Genomic DNA, 16,202 nt, shown 5'->3' on the forward strand with positions numbered 1-16,202 from the left:
TGGAAATCCAATCTGTATGTTAACCACAGATTTATACTGGTTTGGCATAACCTTCCCGTTTTTATAGCTATTACTGAGGCCTCATGTTATACCTGCAAACTGTCCTTTCTTAAATTTTGCCACCTGCATCTATTAAATTCTACCTGCTATTTGCTTCATATATATATAAAGACATACTTTTAGAAAAGCACTGACTACTGATGAACAACGCCTGCTATCTTCCTACCTGAAGCCTCAACTTCAACACACAAAATGCTGGGGGAACTCAGCAGGTCAGATAGCACCTATGGAGAGGAGTGAACAGTTGTTGTTTTTAGCTGAGACCCTTCATAAGAACTGAAAAGGAAGGGGTTAAAAATCTGAATAGGAATTTGGAGGAATGGGGAGGAGTACCAGCTGGCAGGTGACGTGTAAGATCAGAGGAGGAGGAAGGTGGGTGGGTGGGATGCAGATGGGAAATTGTAGTTGGAAGAGTTAGAGGGGTGAAGAAGGGATCTAGTTGGAGAGGACAGTGAATTAAGGAAAGCAGGAGGGGAAACAGAGGGAGGCAGTGGAGTGGTGAGAAGAGATGAGAGGGTTCCCCAAATGAGGGATGGAAAAAGATAGAACAGAGAAAAGGATTCAGGGAGTAATGACACAAGTCAGAGAAATTCATGTTCATGCCATCAGGTTGGAGGATAGCCAGACAGAATATGAGTTTGTCATCATCTTGACAGTAGGGGAGAGCATGGACAGACATGTCAACTTGGGAATGGAAAGGTGAATTTAAATGAGAAGATTCCTTCTTCAGGCCTCTGCCTCTTTGTGTTAAGCTATCTTTAATGTAATATTTATCAAATGTACACTCATTGCATTCCCTCCTGCCATCTCCAATACTTCATCAAAAAGTTGATGACATTCATCAACACGTCTTTTACATTCTGACTTTTCTTGGTTCACCCAAACTTCTCAAAATGTTATTTTTTCCCATTATAAAGTACCTTATTCCCCATTCTTGTATTCCTTTCTAAGCATATGTCATCTCTAAGTTGTTTGGTATTTGCATGCTGTTAAAGACTTTTGCGATTGTGTGAAAAAAAATGAAAGAAGGTCCAGGGAGCCCTGCGCTGCAGCGCGTGCTTCGGGCGGGGCGGACCCGTGACGTCAGCGCCCGGCCCGCGCATGCGTACGGCGGCCGCAGGCTTTGTGCGGTGTCGGTGCCTGGGAGAGTGCGGCCGGTCGCGGCTGACGGTGCCTCATGGGGGGAAAGAAGAAGAGGCGAAACGAGGCGGTGGTGTCGGCGGCGGCGGCGGCGGCGGCTCGGGTCCAGCGGCCGGAGACCGCTCAGCCGGTCACTAATGGGAAAGCACAGCACCCTCGGCCAACTGTCGTCAAGCCGGCTACCAAGGAGAATAAAGTTAAAGCAGGTACTGTGCAGAGAGCGAAGGAGCGGGCACCGTCATTGGGACAGGGCGTTCGAGATCGTTGGTCACTGAAGTGCCCGAGGCTATTGATGGAACAGGCCCAGTTGGGAAGTCTTGCTTAGCTTGAGCTGTGTGGGGGAAATGCTGCCAGTGGAGCAGGCTTCCTGTGAAGTAACTGGTGGGTCTGTCTGCTCACCCAGGATCGTTGAAATAGGGTTTTGGGATCTCACCAGGAGTCGAGAAAACCAATAGTTACCAACATGAAGATGTAAGCTATGAACACAAGAGATTCTGCAAATGTTGGAAATACTGAGCAACACTCACCAAATGCTGGAAGACTCAGCAGGTTAGGCAGCATCGAGGGCAGGGGCTCCCTACCCTTTTTTTTCTGCCATGGACCCCTGCTGTTGAACCGAGGGGGTCTGTGCACCCAAGGTTGGGAACCCCTGATATAGGGAGTCGCAGTTTCAGGCTGGGACCCTTCATCAGTCTGAAAAGGAAGAGGGAAGAACTTAGAGTAAGAAAGTGGGGACAAGGAGAAGTACAAACTGGCAGTGATAGGCGAAACCATTTGAAGAGGGGTGTGGGAGGGGAGATGAAGTGAGAAGCTGGGAAGTGATAGGTGGTCGAGGTAAAGGGCTGAAGAGGAAATGAGATAAAGGATAATGAGATAAAGGACCATGAGATAAAGGGAAAGAGGAGGGTCACAGAAGGAGTTGATAGGCAGGTGAGGAGAGGTGAAGTGGTAAGAAGGGAGCCAAAATGGGGAATGAAAAAAGAGAAGTGGGAGATAGGAGAATTGCTAGAATTTGGAGAAATCAATGTTCTTTTGTCACACTGGAAGCTACCTAGATGGAATGTGAGCTGTTGCTCCTCCAACCTGTAGTTGGCTCATTGTGGCAGCAGGGGAGGCAATGGAATGACATGTTGAAATGGGAATAGAAAGAAGAATTAAAACAGGTTGCCACTGGGAAGAACACCTACCAACATGTGTTGGTAGATAAGGCAGTATCTTGGCAAGAGAAACATCATCTAGGTATCACCATAAGAGCCTACTATAGTTAATTTGATAATTAACCAAGCTCTTGTGATGAATCTTTTTATGAAGGTTGGAACTTTATAGCATGCAATGCATAATTGAGAAAGGTGTACTACATGAAGGAAAATTTGCCAGTTTTGGTGTTCCCATAAGCCTTCTACCCCTTATCCTTCTGGATAATAGAGACTGCAAGGTTGCTAGTGAGTTAGCAGCTCTTTTCTTAATAATGTCAGTAACTGTGGTTTTCTTAATAATATGTTGTCTGTTGGAGCTGCACTCATTCAGTAGAGTGAAGAATTTGAAATTGTCTTTTAAGTTGTACCATTGCGGCAGAAAGGTTTTGGAGTCAGGTTGTGAGTTGTCCGTGATGGAATACTTCAGCCTCTGACCTAAACTTTTGTGTCAAGTTGTGTTAAGTAATTAAATTTCTCATAATAGTTATCCCCCCATCCCACTCCCAAGCTTAGGTGATGTTTGGCTGTGATAACTAATTCCTGCAGGTGGGGTTATAATCCCCTTTTTACAGTGGTCATTGTCAGGAATTTCTGTGTTAATTTTATGTACAAGTTGCAGGCTAAATGCTGTCCAGCTTTACAGCACACTACCCCTCATATTTGAGAAGCAAAGAATAGGACTTCACATTAGCCAGTCATTAGTGAGCATTCCCACGGCTGACTGACGGAAGGTGTTTCTATTAACTTTTCACTTTTGACTTGTCAGTGGGGAATGTTCTACAATGGTGCATCCTAAGTAGTTATTTACTTGGCACCTGACCAGTGTTTGCAGACTTAATTTAAGAATTAAATCAGGAGGGCGAAAAGAAGGCATATGGTTACTCTAGCAGACAAGGTAAAGGAGAACTCCAAGGAGTTCTACAGATACTTTAAGCATAGCTAGGGATAAAATTGCTCCTCTTGAAGATCAAATTGATCATCTATACAGAAAGGTAAAAGAGATGGTGGAGATCTTAAATGGATTTTATTCTGCATCTGTGATTTCTCGGGAGATGCGAAAAATCGTCATGACTGGAGATTTTCTCTGCTGCAGTGGATAACCATGACGCCTTCTTGGCTGTTGGATCTTGTAGTTTATTTTATCTGCCTAGTCCATTGGAACTGGCTTCACATGCTGGGATAGGCACATCCCTGGCTGCCATCACCTGATTAAGCCCGTCTATCGAAGTGGTGTACTGTGGTGTGGCGTCTGTCGCATGCAAACAGGTGAGAGCTGGGTGGCAGGTGGGGACCAAAAGTGGATGAGCTACCCCTGGGTGGAGCACAACAAGTCTGCCACCAGAGGTGCTACCCCTCCCTGAATATGCCATACACTCAGGAAGTGGACAAAGTCTATAGAAGTGAGGTCATGGACAGATTATAGAGGAGGTGTTTGCTGCCTTGAGGAAAATTAGGGTGGATAACTCCTCTGTGCTTGATGAGGTGTTCCTTCGGACCTTGTGGGAGGTGAGTGCAAAAATTGCAGCAGCCCTAGCAGAGATATTTAAGTGTTCTTAGTCATTGATGAAGTGCTGGAGGATTGGAGGATAGCTATTATTCTGCTGTTTAAGAAAGGTTCTAAATTAAGCTGGAAAATTATATGCCAGTGAACCTGAGATTATTAGTGGGTATGTAAGTTATTGGAAGGTATTCCAAGGGACCAGATGTATAAGTATTCAGATAGACAGGGACTTATTAGCGATAGTCAATGTGGCTTTGTACATGGTAGGTCATGTCTAACCAATCTTGTAGACTTCTTCAAGGAAGTTACCAAGAAAGTTGATGAGGGCAAGGCAGTGGATGTTGTCTACATAGACTTTAGCAAGGCCTTTGACATGGTCCCACAAGGGAGATTGGTCAAGGAGGTTCAGTCGCTTAGCATTCAGGATGAGATAGTAAATTAGATTAGATCTGCTTTATGGGAGAAGCCAGAGAATGGTAGTAGTAGACTAGTAGACTGTGACTGGTGGTGTGCTGCAGGGTTTGGTGTTGGATCTATTATTGCTTGTCATCTTTGAATTCGTTCTGGATGATGAGTTAGTAAAATGGGTCAACAAATTTGCAGATTACACCAAGATTGGGCATATAGTAGACAGCAAGGAAGGCTATCCGAGCTCATAGTGGGACCTGGACTAGCTGAAAACATGGGCTGAAGAATGGCTTATGGAATTTAATGCAGACAAGGTGTTGCACCAATGAGGATAGGACATGAATTTGTGAGTAGGACACTGAGGAGTGTGGTAGAACAGGGATCTGGAAATGCAGATCCATAGTTCCTTAAAAATTATGTCACATAGGGCTGTAAAGAGATTTTGGCACATTGGACTTCATAAAGCAAAGTATTGAGTACAGGTGTTGAGATGTTATGTTGATGTTGTATAAAATTTTGGTGAGTGTTAAGTTGGGGTATTGTGTCCAGTTTGGGTCACCTGCCTACAGGAAGGATATCAATAAAATTGAAAGAGTGCAGAGAAGATTTACAAGGATGTTGCCTGGACTTTTGGATATAATTTATAGAGAAATATTAGGTTAGGACTTGGAGAGTAGGAGAATGAGTGGGAGATTTGGTAGAGATATACAAAATTGTATACAAAATAGGGTTAATACAAGCAGACATTTTCCACTGAGGTCATGGGTTAAGGGTGAAATGTTTAAGGGGAACGTGAGATGGAACTTCTTCACTCAGAGGATGGTGAGAATGTGGAACAAGCTGCCAGCAGAAGTGGTACATGTGGGTTTGATTTCAACATTTAGGAGACATTTGGATAGATACATGGATTGGAGCACTATGAAGAGCAATGGTCCAAGTGCAGGTCAATGGGACTGGGCAGAATAATAGTTTGGCACAGGCAGGCCGGATAGGCCAAAGAGCCTGTTTCTGTGATGTATTACTCAATGACTCTTAATTTTTAAACTTCTTTTCTTTAGGTCCAAAGACATATAGTTTTGGTGCATCCTCCTCAAGTGAACTTAGTGCTGCTGGAAATTTGGACAGATCCATTCTTAAGGTGACAATAGCAATATTTTTGAAAATAATATGGTGTAGAAATGTTTTCCTTGGTTGTCTGGAATATATTTGTCGATGAGCTTCGATGAAAACAAGTTTCTGAAATGAAATACCATGCTGTCTTTTTTTCTCATTTATTGCATGTTTGCAAGACAAAAAATGTTTTTACTGCTTGAGTAGAATAAATTCCTCTAGATCTGAAATGGAATTACAGAATAAACCTTGCTTCTATACTGTTTCCTTGGAACGTCCCACTACAGTTGGAAAATGTAAATTGCTTATGTTCATTTCAGACTGGGTAAAAATTGCATTCATGAATGATGGTATGAAACATCCATGGTATTGTCATTTATTCCTTTCTTGTGTTTTAAAGCTATCTCACTTGTGATACAAGCATGCTAATATAATTATTACAAATAAACTTGGGCTTCCAGCCAGTTTCAGGTGTCTGTTTTTAACCAATGTGTCAATGACGAACTCTGCCATCTTCATCAGGGATGATGCCTGGGCGTGTCTAGTCCGGTAGCATTTATACACCCATTGTCTGTCCCTCCTGATTGGTTAGTCCTCAGCAGGTCAGGTTTCTGCTGTCCCACCATGTTTACAATTGAAGTCTAGTTCTTAGAGCGAGACCTTCACCTTTCTTTAAAATCCTTTCCTCTAGTTTTATTTCAATTGCTATATTGCAATGGCCATAGGATTAACTTCGGCACAAAGCTAATGTCCCACGTCAAAGGCTTTTGGGGCCGTGTGGTGAAGGAAGCATTGAAATAAAACTAGAGGAAAAGAATGTTAACAAAGACAAAGGTTTAAGTAAGAACTGGAATGTGATTATCAACAAGATGGGACAGCGGAAACCTGGTTGGATGAGGATTAACCGATCAGGAGGGTCGGGCAGATGAGGGCATAAATACCACCAGACCAGAGATCATCCCTGATCAAGACGGCAGAGTTTGTCATCGAATCATTGGTTAAAGTCAATATCTGCACCTGGCTGGAAGCTCATGAACAGTTTTTGTCAAATATGCCAGGAAAGCACTAGATCCTTTTTCAATATAATATTAGCAGTTGCCACAAGAAATGAATGTACTTTGTAATAAATGAAACTTGGATTTAAAATTTAGCATGATAAAATTACTTAAATTATTATTGAATTTCTAGTAAAAGCGTATTATTTTCAGTCAAAACCTTTTTAATCTTTCATTATTTGATCTTTGATATAACTACACTGTGTGTTCGTATTCATAACAGTGAGAGTACACAATGTGTAGTGGTTAATGGTATTTAAGGATTTGACATTTAATTACCCATGTTGGGTAGAAAGAAAGTAATGATGCATTGTCATTGTTAACTGAGATTTTTTAAAGATCATTTATAATTTTTTAGGTGGTCATTAAACCTGATTTGGAAAAAAAAGTTATTGGATTGATCAACCAATTCAAAACACAGCACAGCAAATCAGGAACCATATCTGGAAGACTCACAGCTAAGAAGCTACAGGTAATGGCATTTGATCTTCTGCTGACTGGTATTTCAATGGTTTTAGGAATCTTTAGATAGTAACTACAGTTATTCCAAGTCAAACTACACTGGCCAGAATTAGGCCGTCAAATCTGCACTGCCATTTGATTCCCATAACCTTTTACTCCCTGACCTGTCAAGAATCAATCAACCTCTGCTTTAAATACACCTAGTAACTTGGCCTCCACAACTTCCTGTGGCAATAAATTCCCCAAATTCACCACCCTCTGCCATGAGACATGGGAGCAGAGTTAGGTTTTTCAGCTCATCGAATCTACTCCGCCATTCCATCATGGCTGATCCCGGATTCCACCCAACCCCATCTGCCTTCTCACCATATCCTTTAATACCCTGACAAGTCAGAAAATATCAACTTCTGCCTTAAACATACCCACAGACTTGGCCTCCACCGGAGTCTAAGGCAGAGCATTCCACAGGTTCACTACTCTCTGGCTAAAAATTCCTCCTTGCCTCTGTTCTAAAAGATCACCCCTCAATTTTGCGGCTGTGCCCTCTAGTTCTGGGTACCCTCACTCATGTGAAACATCCTTTCCACATCCACCCTTTCTAGTCCTTTCAACATTCAGTGGGTTTCAATGAGATTCCACCCCCTCACCCCCTGTATTCTTTTGAATTCTGGTGAGTACTGCCCAAAGCTGCCAAACGCTCCTCATATGTCAAACACTTCATTCTCAGAATCATCCTTATGAACCTCCTCTGGACTCACTTCAATAACAACACATTCTTTTTGAGATACGGACACCAAAACGGTTGATGATGCTCCCAAGTGTAGCCTGATTAGTGTCTCATTAAGCCTCCACGTTATAATCTCAGAATCACTGTTCTAATTGAATGTTCCTCTGTTCTGAGGTTGAACCCTCTGGTCCTAGACTCTCCCACCTAGGAAACATCCTCTCCACATATACTCGACCTAAAGCCTAGACTCTAGGTCCTTCAACGTTTGATAGGTTTCAAATAGATTCTACCCCCCACCCCCCAACATTGTTCTAAATTCCAGCGAGTACAGACCCAATGTCATCAACCATTTCTCATATGATGAGCCTTTCATTCCTGGAATTATTTTAATGAACCTTTTTTGAACCTGCTCCAATATCTATGCATCCTTTTGTAGATAAAGGCCCCGAAACAGCGCTTAATACTGCACAAGTGAGGCCTCACCAGAGCCTTATAAAGCCTCAGCATTATATCTTTGTTTTTGTATTCTAGTTCTCTCAAAATAAATGCTAACATTGCATTTGCCTTTCTCATCACCAATTTCAACTCGCAAGTTAACTAATTTAACCTTTAGGGAATCCTGCATGAGAACTCTTATGCCAAAGTGCATGACCATATACTTCCCAACACCGTTCATCTGCCACTTCTTTGCCCACTGTATTCCATCTGCCAGTACCTCGCTCTCTTTATTTCCTACTAAAATATCTACTTTACTGTGTTGATATATCTGAAAAAATATAGATCAATTTTATAACACATTGCAGGTTTCATTTCAATAGTGCCTGTTTTGTCACAAGAAGCTTTCTTAAAATAATTAGCAAGATAATTTTAAGGTTTGTAAATTATCATGCAAAATAGTACCCATTTGTTTTTGAAATGTTAGTAAGATACAGTAAAAGATTCAAAGGTTCATTTTATTATCAATGTATGCAGAATACAACTCTGAAATTTGCCTTTTCCAGATAGCCATAGAATTCAGAAAACTATAGAAATGGTTGAAGAAAGACCTCAATGCTCTAATTGATGAGAAGTGTAGTCAATCATGGCCCCTCATTTCATTTCTGAGCTTCTCCTCGTAGTTCAAGATCTCATTTCTCTCTAGCGTTTTCCCAGGGACACCAAAGCACTAGCTCACTTGATCAGACTACAGGTTGTAAGTCCAAGGCTCCAACAGTTTCAAACACAAAATTAAGCTAAAAAGAATAAGTAGAAGACATAGAAAAACTGAAATGATTGACTAATCTGGAAGATATTCCCCAAGGAATCGTCATTCGCTGGTGCCATCTTGACTGGATCTAATGAGCTTCAATAAGCTACTATCCATTTGTTCAGAAATCTTGATGATTCTTCATTCAACCTGCTCATTAGTTATCTATGATCTATCAGTAGATCCTTGTGTCTGTGAGGTGGACTGTATTACTGGGAATGTGACCCAAAAGTGTGGGGTTGGTAAGAGTTGGAGAAAGCTTATTTGATGAGCTGAAACTTGCACTTTGAAACTCCCCCACTTCTGTTACCCTAAGCTCCCTTTAAGTATATCAGTTCTGTTTCCTACACCCAAAAAGTTACTGGGTTCACTGAAAAAATAAGCTATTATATTAAAATAGCATATGCAATACCCTGCATCAGGACTTAGAATGTAGTGGGGAGATAGTGGGCTGACACATTGTCTGGCAGTTGATGGGTAGAAGCAGGTGAGGACAAGGGTGATAAGCAGGTGGAGCCTGAGGTTAGTGGGGGAGAGGTGATGTTGAGAAATGGCAGCTGGTGGATGATGGGTAGAGACATAAGAAGAGATAGAAAGTGTGGGGGAGGGCAGATAGAACCAAATGTGGGGAGCAATAGGTTGAAAGTAATAAGTGGAGACACGAGAGGCTCCAGATGTTGGAAGATGATCAACAAACCAGATGCCATTTCAGCTCCCCATTGCCACACTTGGCCATCCGTCCCTATCCTTTTCCACTGTCAGAGTGAGGCCAAGTGCAAACTAGAAGAACAACACATCATATTCCACCTGGTAGCCTATTATGAAAATTGTATTTTCCAATTTCAAGTAGCCCTCATACCGTCTTCCTTTCTGACTCTCATTCTGATCCACCCAGCTTTTCTCACTTACCTTTTTTCCATCCCTGCCTCCAATTTATTCCATCTGTCTATTATTCATACCTTTAATCTACTAGGTCTCTTTTACCCTTCCCCAACTGATTCCATTTGCCCACTGCCTCCCCTTGCCTGCCAGTTTCCAGATTTGGCCCAGGAATACTGCTGAGGCCAGGGCTGAACTCTGGAACACCAGGTATCAGGATCATGTGTGGGTTTGTGGGTAGAGTTACAGTCTGGAGTGCTTGAACACTTTTTGCTCCCTTTAAACTCATTGCTACTCTGGCACTACCCAAGCCCGCATGATGAGATTAACTGCATGGTTCCAAGTTAGACTGTGGGGGGGGGGGGGGGGGGGGGGCGGGGGGTGGTGGCGGGGATGTTATGTAATCGTTTTCATTGGCATTGTCTGCTACCATTGTAAACATTCTTTCAAGACTATCACTTTCACTGAAGATACTGAGTCTTGAAATTTAATTAGATTTTTAATTTGAATGCTGGTTGAAAATGTAAAGAGTGGTTGTGTGAAGATGGACCTCTGAACTGAATGTTATTTCTTTAGGATTTATATTCAGCTTTGGAAGAATTTTCATTTCGAGCACAAGACATTGAAGAAGCCATGAAAAATACTGTTGTTTATGGTGGAGACCTGCATTCTGCTTTGGATTGGTTGTGTTTGAATCTTCCGGATGGTAGGTTAATTGTATAAGAATTTACTGTTAAATTCCTATGGATTTATTTGTAGTAAAAATGAAATAAGTGGACACTGTGCCATCTCCGGAAATTGCTGGTAGTTCTTCACGCTCTCATTAAGTGGTCAGGCATAATCATATTTCAACATTTTTAATGAGTTTTTGGTGTCAGACTTGTGTTTATAATAATTAACAAGGACTTTTTAATAATTAACGATGACACCGGTGCAAAGCTGTATGGGTCCTAATGCCCTTCCCTTGGACAATATCCATGGCATGGAGAGGGGAGACTTGCAGCTTGGGCAACTGCGGTCTTCCATTAAAAAAAAACCTTGCTCAGGCTTGTGCCCTGGAAACTTTCCAAGGTGCAAATCTATGGTATATCAAGACTATCGGAAGCCTACGTATATTCTTTCATTATATTCCAGATGACAAAGAGTGTCAGTTGGAGTATAATTTGAGGACATGCAAGTCCATTTGGATCAGGGAAAAAAGTATTTTTTTAATGGTATGAGATTGAGAAATGTTATTCAAAAGAATCTAGGGGGTCTGCATGAGTCCTGGAAAGCTAACTTGCAGGTGCAGCAAACTGTTTAGAGATAAATGTCATAGGCTTTTTACAAAGCAATTGATTTACAAGAGTAGAAACGTCTTGTTGCAGATATATAGATTTTTGCTTAGGCAATATTTGGAATATTGTGTAGAATTCTGCTAATTTTACTGAAGGTTCAAAACATAATACAGTGGATTCCAGTTAATTGGGCCATTGGTTAATCAGGGCAGCTGCTTATTTGAGCCAACACTTAAAGAACAAACATAAATCAAGAAAATAGTCAGGATTCTCTTTGCATATCTGGGACAGTATGCCACTTAATTGGGACAGGAGACTGTTGCCAAACAGTTTCTAACTAGTGTCATTTGCATGCACATCATGTGGTCGTTAGACACTACATGCTTACACCAAACAGCTTTTAAATAGCATCAGTTGCATGTGCTTGTGTTCAAAAAACAATGTGTTTTGTCACTGATAATTGGTGAAAATAAGCAGTAAGACAATTTAGATCTGTTTTGTTCAATGCAGTTTCAAGCATTTAGTCTTGGAAATGCCAGAAACAGTGAGGAGTGAAAATCAGATTATTTCATTACTTCAAGTTAGGAATTACAAAGAATTTGAAGGTATCGACAGTCATCTTGAATGTTATCTTTGGTTCTCACCAGACACTCAGCTCTCACTTGTGGCTCCAAGTAGCTGCTTACATGCAACAGTGGCCAGACACCAGTACGATATTTTGACAGGCAAGCTAAACCAGTAGTGTAGCCAGCTGGTCTCATACCCCAGTGAGATAGGGACATGCCTGTCCTAGCATGCGAAGTCAGCTTTGGCAGATCAGATCTGCAGTGAGATCCAACAGCCAAGCAGGGGTTTCTGCAATGCTACATGGAGATCGAAGGGCATGAAAAGGCACAGAAGTCATATTCATCCACTGCAACCTGGGACCTCAGTTGTGATGTCCACTCGTCCTGCTGGACCCAGACATCCAGGTCAAGAGAGTGGAACTGCCTCAGCTTTTCCATTTTAAAAACTCTCCCACACACATTTCCTGTCATCATCGGATATGACAGACCACCACCAGTAGTACTGGTAGTGTTCTCATTTGTTCTGTATTGCACTTACATACATGATTTGTTACTCAGTTAAACAGAAGTTTGCCTCCTTTTTAACAATTTCCATGAAACTTTGACTAATTGAGGCAGCTGCTTAATTGGGCAAAAATGGACTGGACTGATGTGTCCCAATTAACTGGAATCCACTATACATGAAAAAGAAAAGGGTCTGCATTTGGGACAACAGAATTCGGGATCTTTGCATGTAGGTATTGTAGACATTTACACACATCCTAATTATAACTACATGCAACCTTGTCAGCTCTATATATTTAGTGGATTTCACAAAGAATTGGGTTTTTATTTGTGATTTTAAATTGAAATGGTTTAATTGGATTAGGAGTGAAGTTAATTCAGAGAAACATGATATTTCTTTCTACAAGAGTCGCTACCTGATGGATTCAGTCAGAAACTGCAGGAAGAAGAGACTAAGAGCAAGCCCAAATTTCAAATGCCTGTAAAGTGTGCAACAAACCATGAAGTATCTGAGAAAAAGTGCAATGACAATCCTCGGGCAAAGGTGAGAATATTAAACCTCTTTCTATTTAATTATTCTAGCAAAGAGGCTAATTTTGTTTTTTAAATGAGTTATACTTGTTCCCTCCTATACCATGACACTATACTCCATGATAGTGTTTAAGTTGTACTTGGACTTCCACCTTTCCTCCTTTATCAAATATTCTGCCAATTTCTCATTAAGTAGCTCTGTTTTATTCTCCTCTACTATTCCCTGCAGTAGGAAGATCCCCATTCTTTCCAAATCCACCATGAATTGTATCTTGTGAGTTCCTTGTGTTGATATCTTGGAGGCAAATTATAATACCTTATATGTTTCTACTTATGGCTTTTTTTCATACTTGTAATTTTATTCTTTGCCTCAAATTTTAGCTTACAACAGATTGGTCCCATCTGCTCAACCTTTCCTTTTAGGTGCACTCTTGTATTTCAGCTATTTGTGCAGAGAGAGGTGACTGATTCCTTTTGTAAGGAACAGAATTAGGATTCTAAATTAGGTCTATATAAGGCCATAAACAAAGGAGCATAATTAGGCCATTCAGCCCATTGAGTCTGCTCCTCCAATCGATCATGGCAGTTTTTACTCTCAACCTCATTCTCCTGCCTTCTCCCTGTAACCTTTGATGCCCTTACTAATTGAGAATCTATCAACCTCTGGTTTAAATATGGTCGATTCGGATCAATCTTATTTGGGTCAACTCTTCAAGAACAAAAACTAATCAAGAAAATAGCAGGGTTTCCCTTCGCTTATTTGGGACGCTTTGCCACTTCATTAGGGCAAACTTGCCGAACAGTTCCTTACTAGTATCAGTTGCGTGCACTTGTGTGGCCATTAGACACTACACCATGCTTGGAGCAAACAGATTTTAAATAGCATCAATTGCATGTGTTTGTATTCAAAAAGCAGTGATTTTTGTCACTGATAGATGGTGAGAAATAAGGGGTTAGACAATACTTCATGTTAGGAGCTATAATGAATTTGAAGGTATCAATGATCATCTTGAACGTTGCAATGAAGATGCAAATTTAGAGGATGTAATTGTCGAAAGGATTGTATGAAAGTAGTCCATTATCTACACTAGATAATGAAATGCTGATGTTATTTGCAGTCACTCAAAAGAACACAGCAACATACAATGACTTAATTCCTCCAATAACTGTTAGGAACTAAAACACAGTTTTATATTATTGTAGTAGTAATTATATTTTAATTTGTTCTGTATTTCATTTAAATACATAATCAATTTGATGGTAGTTTGTCTTTTCGTACTTTTTTAACTATTTCTATGAAACTATTTGCGGCAGCCACTTAATTGGTCCAAAATGTACTGGTCTCAATTTATCCCAATTAACTGAAATTCACTGTATACCCAATCTGAAGATGAAGAATTTTAAGTTGCTATATATTGCTTTGATGATAGACAACGGAAAATCAAAGCTCCCAAGTGAGTATGAAGGATTGGATTTTACAGTATGCTGAAGCAGCAAGCAGTGGGAGTGATGATGAAGAAATCAATCAGGATAACAAAGTACCTGAAAAAAATTATGAAAAGGAAGAATACTTTGATCCAGTGAGTATAAAAATTGTTAGTGTCTTTCTATGTATCTGCCACGACCACCACCTCATGCAATCACCTCTCTCTCTCTGTATAAATAAACAAACAACCTCTAACATCTATGTTCCTCCAGTCACTTTTATATATTGAAAAAACTACCACCTCCAGTTACCTTAAAATTATGCCCACTTGTATTAGGCATTTCAGCTCTGGATAAAAGGCTGTCCACTCTATCTATGCCTTATCAACTTAGAAAAATTAGGTTTAATATTGCTGACATATGTCATGAAATTCATTGTTTTGTGGCAGTGATACATTGTAATAGATAGTAATAAAAAAGGTAAATTACAATAAGTACAGTATGTATAAAAATAGATAGTGCAAACAAGAGGAAAAATTACTGAGTAAGTGTTCAGGTCCATTGACCATTCAGAAATCTGATGGCAGAGGGGAGGAAGCTGTTCCTGAAATCTCAGTCAAGCCACTCATCCTCTTTCACTCCAAAGGCAAAACCCTAGTCTGCTCAACATTACCTTGTGGCTCTTGAGCTCAATACCCTGACTAATGAAGGCCAATACTTCAATCTCCTTAACCATCCTATCAATTTGCCTGGACCCCAAGGTCCCTCTGTTCTTCCACACTGCTAGGAATCCTCCCCTTAACCCTTACTCTGCCTTCAGTTTTCCAGTTTAAACTCCATCGGCCACCTCTCAGCCCAGCTCTGCATCCTATCAGTGTCCAATTGTAATCTACAACAACCTTCTACACAATGCCACCCATTTTTCTGTCATCTGCAAATTTACTAATCTACCCATCCACTTCCTCATCCAAATCACTTATAAATATCACAAAGAGCAGAGGACCTAGAACATATCTCTGGTCATCAACCTCTCAGCAGAAGATGTCCCATCTACTGATACCCTCTACCATCTGTAGGCAAGCCAATTCTGAGTCCAAATGGCTAAGTTTCCTTAGATCCCATGCCTCCTACCTTTCTGATTGAGCCTTTTGTCTTGCATACTGTTCATATAGATCGATTTATTATATAGTCCATCAGTATATATGACAATAAATCAATTCCACTTTGAAAAATGAAACAAAAATAGTTACACTCAAATAATTGGAAGAGCTGGATGGTACCTTTTGTTTCTTACCAGAATTTCAGAACTCAGTCAAAACATACTTGGCATAAAGTATTTATGTATTTAAGAACACAGACTTTGATAGCATTTTAATAGATTTTCATTTCTATTATTAAATAGAATACTCTTTACTTGGAGCTGACAGCAAAACTACTTGATACCAAAGACCGGGCACTGTTGTTTAAGCAAAATAATAACAAACATGCTCAAAGAGAAGCAGGTGAAAGAATTAAGAATCTCCAGCAGGGTAAGATTTATTAAATAATTTTATCGAAGCTTCTCTGTGAACCCAAAAAGATCCCAAATGCTCCATCAAAATAATCCTGATTCTTCTCCAAAGTGTACTTTATTTGGAAGTAATGTCTTTGTATATGTGTATACTTTTTAAATGAAATGCTCTCCCTATTGTGGGTTTGTTTTCTTGATTTGTATGAACATCATAGATCCTACAGCATTATTCATACAAAGTCAGAAAATAATTCATTCTTATGTTTAATTGTGATAATATTGAGCTAACAATCATCAACCAACAGTCGTTGGCCTCTCAAACTTTGCTTTTATCAGGATTAAATTGCATTTTACCAGCTGATCAATTTCTTCCTATAGCCTGTAGCCATTTTCTGGTTTTGTGGATAGTGAGGAGAATAACATTGTGCAAGTCAGTAGTTTAACAACAAATTGGATTAAGCTGGTTTCAAAAAAAGTAAACTGTTAATTTTTCAGTAACTACTTGAAAGGCATAAAAATGGTGAATATAGGTTGTAAATGATTCTGTAATATCAAAACAGTTTGCATCCTTGGAATAGTTCTTGCTGAATTTTGCTGTACTGTAA

At 40.3% G+C, this 16,202-nt stretch overlaps 1 protein-coding gene across 2 annotated transcripts in view; it reads left to right on the forward strand.

The window, feature by feature from the left end:
* The first annotated feature begins 1,162 nt into the window (after positions 1-1,162).
* The window catches only part of dhx29 (DEAH (Asp-Glu-Ala-His) box polypeptide 29), a 62,819-nt gene continuing 47,779 nt past the window's right edge, over positions 1,163-16,202 (forward strand). For both annotated transcript variants that reach the window (XM_059989412.1, XM_059989413.1), the window contains exons 1-7: positions 1,163-1,406; positions 5,364-5,443; positions 6,829-6,942; positions 10,361-10,490; positions 12,539-12,675; positions 14,093-14,242; positions 15,490-15,616. In XM_059989412.1, coding sequence (XP_059845395.1) covers positions 1,238-1,406; positions 5,364-5,443; positions 6,829-6,942; positions 10,361-10,490; positions 12,539-12,675; positions 14,093-14,242; positions 15,490-15,616 — 907 coding nt within the window. In that variant the 5' untranslated portion in view covers positions 1,163-1,237. The remainder of the gene's footprint in view (positions 1,407-5,363; positions 5,444-6,828; positions 6,943-10,360; positions 10,491-12,538; positions 12,676-14,092; positions 14,243-15,489; positions 15,617-16,202) is intronic.

Source organism: Hypanus sabinus, chromosome 14 (genome assembly GCF_030144855.1).
Source record: "Hypanus sabinus isolate sHypSab1 chromosome 14, sHypSab1.hap1, whole genome shotgun sequence".
Lineage (NCBI taxonomy): Eukaryota > Metazoa > Chordata > Chondrichthyes > Myliobatiformes > Dasyatidae > Hypanus > Hypanus sabinus.